The sequence below is a fragment of the Apteryx rowi genome, unplaced genomic scaffold, assembly GCF_003343035.1.
Source record: "Apteryx rowi isolate R43461 unplaced genomic scaffold, aptRow1 scaffold_513, whole genome shotgun sequence".
In the NCBI taxonomy this organism is placed as follows: Eukaryota; Metazoa; Chordata; class Aves; order Apterygiformes; family Apterygidae; genus Apteryx; species Apteryx rowi.
The window spans coordinates 214,785-220,129 of NW_020450776.1; the positions used below are offsets into that span (position 1 = coordinate 214,785).

At 61.9% G+C, this 5,345-nt stretch overlaps 2 protein-coding genes across 2 annotated transcripts in view; one reads left to right on the forward strand and one right to left on the reverse strand.

The window, feature by feature from the left end:
• NPRL2 (NPR2 like, GATOR1 complex subunit) overlaps positions 1–5,071 on the reverse strand; it is a 6,808-nt gene extending 1,737 nt beyond the window's left edge. The window contains exons 1-11 of the mRNA XM_026080265.1: positions 4,952–5,071; positions 4,521–4,612; positions 3,805–3,973; positions 2,866–2,974; positions 2,503–2,639; positions 2,083–2,180; positions 1,782–1,818; positions 1,290–1,383; positions 928–1,045; positions 513–655; positions 111–222 (exon numbers count right to left, since the gene is read on the reverse strand). Coding sequence (XP_025936050.1) covers positions 155–222; positions 513–655; positions 928–1,045; positions 1,290–1,383; positions 1,782–1,818; positions 2,083–2,180; positions 2,503–2,639; positions 2,866–2,974; positions 3,805–3,973; positions 4,521–4,612; positions 4,952–5,023 — 1,137 coding nt within the window. The 5' untranslated portion in view covers positions 5,024–5,071 and the 3' untranslated portion in view covers positions 111–154. The remainder of the gene's footprint in view (positions 1–110; positions 223–512; positions 656–927; positions 1,046–1,289; positions 1,384–1,781; positions 1,819–2,082; positions 2,181–2,502; positions 2,640–2,865; positions 2,975–3,804; positions 3,974–4,520; positions 4,613–4,951) is intronic.
• Positions 5,072–5,117: 46 nt separating this feature from the next.
• The window catches only part of LOC112972972 (cytochrome b561 domain-containing protein 2), a 2,846-nt gene continuing 2,618 nt past the window's right edge, over positions 5,118–5,345 (forward strand). The window contains exon 1 of the mRNA XM_026080260.1: positions 5,118–5,144. Within this exon, the coding sequence (XP_025936045.1) occupies positions 5,118–5,144 (27 nt within the window). The remainder of the gene's footprint in view (positions 5,145–5,345) is intronic.

Sequence of the window (5,345 nt, forward strand, 5' to 3'; positions counted from 1 at the left end):
GGCGGCGCGGGGGAGCGGCCGCAGGCTGCGGCCCCTCGGGGAGCGGGGCCGCCCCGCGACGGGACGGGACCGGGCATTGCTGGCCACAGGCCCCGGGGCACGGAGCCCACCCCGGCTCCGGTGGCGGTGCCGCAGGGCGCCCCGGGGGCGGCCGTCACTTCCAGCAGACGATGATGTTGGGGTCGTTCTCCAGGCGCTCGTCCAGCTCCTTGTAGCTCATGCCTGGGGGAGGCAGAGGCGGCGCGGCGTGAGAGGGGCGCATCCTGCACACGTTACACGGGGCTGGCCGCCCCACGGGGACCCCGAGCTCCTGTGCTCCAGGTGTGCAGCCCTGGCTGGGGCAGCACAGCTGGAGCAGGACCCCCTCCACCCTCCAGCTCCCAGGCAGCTCTCCCTGCAGTTTTAAGATCCACAAAGGGGCAGGGGCGGGGGAGACCCTGAAGCCAGATCACAGCCCTGAGCATGCAGGTCCCCCTTTGACCCCRCGAGCTGCATGGAGCCAGGCTCCTCACCTGTCTTACAGCAGATCTCGTCGTAACTGTGGCAGCCTGTGTACAGCCTGGCTGGGTGACTTCGCTCATCCCGGGCTACCTTGACAGGGTATTTCTGGAGCCGTCGGATAAGGCCCTTCATCAAGCCAAACTGGATGAGCCTCCTGAAGGACAAGAGGAGAGACTGCTCACAGCTGGGGCCACAGTGTTGACACCTCAAACACTGTCCTGTGCCAGCTGCCCCCATTCCCTGCCGGTTCCACCATGCAACACCACTGCACCCTCCTGCCTCAGTTTCCCCATCTGTAAAAGCAGGGGAGAGAGCAGGGGTTTGGCACTTGCTCTTTGCGAGCCCTAGCATTAACCCGTGCTGGCCCGTCCACCAACAGCGTCAGCACTGCCCTCTGGGACCAGGTAAGAAGGTGCTGGCTCAGACCTTTCGTCCACTCTCTGGAGCTGCAGGGTGTAGCGGGAGATGAGGTCGCGCACGGTCGTGCCAGGGCTCAGACCGCAGTACAGCTGGAAGACGTCCCTGAGGCTGGCTCGTTTGTGCCCTGTGGGGGTCAGACGCGACTGCAGTTACTAGCCACCAGCTGGCCCCCCTCTCACCGCAGGGTGGCCGACAACGGGGTTTCTAGGCCCGGCTTTGCTTTCTGGAGACCCTGCGTAGGGTGGCAGGGAGCTGGGGCAGACAGTGCTGCGCTGGAGCCTAGAGCTCCTGCGGAGCCTTACGCCTCCCTACCACCCCCTCCGCATCAGGCCTGCCCCCACGCGCAGCCCGGCGCGGGCTCACCACACCTTGCTTAGTGACGTAGGACAGGCATTCTTCTTGCAGACACTTGTCGTCCACCAGGTCCTGGACCTTCGGCGTGGTGCAGTACACGTTTGAGTACTGGAGAGCAAGGGAAAGCCAGCTCTGCTCAGCCACAGATCAAAGAGCTCAATTTGCCCGGCACCGAACCCAGTCCCACACTACGCGGCTACCCCCAACGGCACAGCTGCCTGGCAAATGCCATCTGCAGCGCAGCTGCCACAAGCCAGCCCTTCCTGCAATGCTCCCCGTGGGTAGACAGGGATAAAAGGTGCGACTTTGCCTTCCGAGCCGGGCTCAGCACCGGGAAGCCCGCTCAGCTGCGCTCTCTGCGGGTAGAGCGCCAGGGCTGCAGCACAGCGAGGCCTCTGCCCCTGGCTGGCGCCCACAGCCGAACCGYGGGAGAGCGGCCTTCCCGCGCAGCCCGATACCCGCTTGCGGCCCCGCACTCGCTCCGGCCTCGTTCCAGCCCGACCCACCTGGAGGATGGAGACAAGCGTGACGACTCCATAGTACCTGCAGACACAGAGTGAAACACAGAAGTTGCAAAGATCCTCTCTGCCACACCCACCCTTCTTCAGGGTCGGCAATTTCCCGCAGAAGAAACAGCATGAAAACAAGCTTTCAAGTGGGGGCAGAGAGGCCAGGGCACAGGGCTGGACCCAGCCCCCAGGCAAGGAACGATTCTGGGCCGGGATTATTCTGACAACTGACCCACATAGCTCAGGGGCCGTGCGTGCATCGGGAGCTCAGGGTGCTGCTCCCCTTCCCCACACTCACAGCAGGTTTTGCACAGCAATGCGCACCAAGTTCAACTCCACGTCGGCTTCTGCAGAAATCTTCTGGACGTGCCGAAATCCATCAATGTACGGCAGAATCTAGGAGGAGAGAAGGCAAGAGCTAGTGCGGCAGAAGGTAAGGAGCTGCACAGGAGATGACAGCACAGCCACYCAAGGCGTCACCCCAGAGCCCAAGAAACTCCCCAGCACCTGGGAGCATTCTGGGAAGGGCAGGCTCCATCCCCAGCAGCATTCACCTGTTTGAGTAGTTTGCTTCTAGGGCTGCACACAAGACAGGAGAACACTGAACTGTGCTAGTTAATGTGGTGATCTCCAGGACGGCCTGGCAGTCCCCTCTGCCTCTGGGCAGGCAGGAATGGAGCCTGCTAAAAGTGTACTCCCCCCAGTTAAGGACACRGACCTGTTGCGTTGTGAGATCCCACTGGGAATTGAAGAAATCGTCCTTGTCTTGGGTGAAGACTGGCACATCGTACTCCTGCACGATGGGAGGGTCCGGGCGCTGCTCGATCACCTTCAGGTGGATGGTGTTCGATTCATCTGGCCAGAGAACAGGGAGTGCTCAGTTCCCATAGAAACCTCTGCTCCCTTGGGAGCTCGCTCCCATCAGCTCCATAACGCCACGACTGTGAGCGCCAGGAACCAAGGCTGCTGGCACCAGGCAAGGTTCGCCTGCCCCAACCCTCTCCACACGGCTCCAGCCAGCAGAAAGCAAAGCCCTTGCTGCTGCTGCGGCTGCCCTGCAGAGCTACTGCAGCTGCGGTACCTATGGGCAGGGTGCACTTTCCTTTGGCGTTCAGCTCCTCCAGCAGGATGGTCATTATCGGAACCAGCTTCTGTTTACTCTCCTCGTTGGAGATGAAGCCACTTTCCAGCTAAAGAAAGCAGAAAGTTGTGTCAACTCCTCCCAGTGCGATTACCGGCTATAGGAACCRCACGCGTCTCTGGGATCCCTTCCTCTGCTCATCTTCACTGCCAGCCTTAGAGAATCTCTCCTCAAACAGCGAGCAGCAAATCCGGCCTAGTGGCTAGTAAAATGAAGGGGCACTGTAGYGACAGCAGAGGTCCCACGGCATCAACAGAGCAAGGATCTGCCAGGAGCCAAAGCTGTCTTCAGAGCAGCAAGCAGGCAGGAGGCCTGCGAGCAGTTTCCTCATTTCAAGTGTTCCTTGATCTTTCTACAGTTTAAAAAAAAGCCGTACAGAGAGAGCTCTGATGAAAGCTCAGGGGAAGTTTAGGAACATTTATTACTCTTAAACTTACTCCAAGCTCTGCACGGGTAAAAACGGCACAACCCCCTCCTCAATGGTAAGCCTGGCCCATACCCCAGCAATGCCCAGTGATCTGCAATTTGCACTGGGATGTTGATGACACTGTGGGGCAGATCTTGAGCAGCAGCCAGAGACAGACAGACAGACAGCCTCAAAGAGACAGAGCACCACGGGCAGCTCCCTGGAAGCATGTTTCTTTGAGAGGCAATGTTTCCAGCTCCCGTCAAATACCTACCAGCAGGCATAATGATCTTCCTTGCTGATCCAGCATAGCAGAGCACTGTCAAACATGCCCCATGCCAGGCTGCCTGCCCTCGTGCCCCTGCGGACTGGCGGGGAAAGAGCCCTGTCCTAGACCCGAGGCGGGCGAAGCAGGGAAGCCCTTGGCCAGGTCCCCCTCCAGCTTGGAGCAGTGCGTTTATCTGGGGCCTTACCTCCAGGGTGGTGAGGTAGCCAGCCAGYTTCTTCACTATGGGCTCCAGCGCACAGGCCTTGGCTCTGGCGTCACACACGAAGCCCAGGTTGAAGAGCAGAGCGTTTCGGCTGTACTTCTTGTGCTCGATACAAACAGGACAGCCGATCAGCTTCTTCTCCATGGCAGTCCTGTTGGAGAGACAGGCATAACCTGCACCTACCTCTTCGTGGAGGCAGAGGATGCGAGCCCCATGAAAGGTTAGTTCCCAGTTTGCTTTGGAAACAGAGATTCTCTTTGCTCTGCAGGAAAATTGATGCATCTTCCCCAAACGCTCAGCCTGTCCTCAGAGTGCAAAACAGACTTTCTGAGGAATCACAAGGGAAAGAGTCAATCATCAGAGGGAAAACCTGCATCCTTTCCGAAACCAGTGCTGCTCTCAACACCAATTTGCATTTCCTGGATTTGTGGCTGACAGAGAACCACAGGCAGTGCCAGTTACCCCCAAAACCAGATACTCAGACTCTCTGCGTGAGTAACGCTGGGCATTTTAATTAACCTGTTAACCCCTGGGATAGGAATCCCTGCGAACCCAGAGCCAGAGCTGGCAGCTGGAAGATTCGGTGCTGTCACATAACCCAGCTGYCACCTCCGCCGAGCCAGCAGCGAAGACCTGGCCGGTTCTGGCGGGGACAGCGGATCCCGCTGGGACTAGGCACGCGCCTCGACAACACTCACACAGTGATGAGCTTGTTCTGCAGCTCGGGCTTCGTGATGACGTACACCTGGATGGTGTCGAAGAGCTCCCGAGATATGAAGTCCTCGGGGACCTGCAGCACCAGAGAAAGCCCAGCTCTCCCCCGCACTACATCCCCCGACGGAGGGCGCGGCCCCCCGCAGCAGGGGACGAGGGCTGCGCCGGGGCTCCTCGCCTCCCGGGAGGGAGAGGGATCGCACAGCGGCACGCACGGGGCTGCCTTGTGCCCGCCCAGGTGCGCCGCCCCTTCCCCTCCTTTCCCTTCCCTTCCCTTCCCTCCACCGGCCCGGCCCGGCCCGGCCGCTCGCTGACCCCGGGCCCGGCCCGGTGCCTGGGCCCGGCCCGGTGCCGCACCCGCTCGGCCACGCCGGGCCCCGGCCCCCGCTATCCCCCCGCGGGGGTCCGGCCCCACCTGGTAGGTGATCTTGGGCCCCAGCGTGGGGTGGAACTCGCTGAAGAAGACGCACTCGATCCTGCCGCCCATGGCGGCGCGGCCGGGGCCGGGCCGGGCCGGGCCGGGCCTGGGGCGGCCCCGCTGCAGCTACGGCGAGCGGAGCGGAGCGGCGGCCGCAGCGCGCATGCGCCGCCGGGCCCAGCCAGCTCCCGTAGCGTTTCCGCGTGCGCGCAGAACGCCTCTCCCGGTCTGACACGGGAGAGCCGAGCGCGCCTACGTCACGCGCGCGGGGGCGGAAGGGGGCGGGACTTTACTCTGAGCGACAGCGCCGCCCGCCACTCGGCGGCGGCGCGAGCGGTGCGGGGGCGGGCTCCGACGCTGACGGACAGCCGTCTCGGCCAACGAGGGGGCG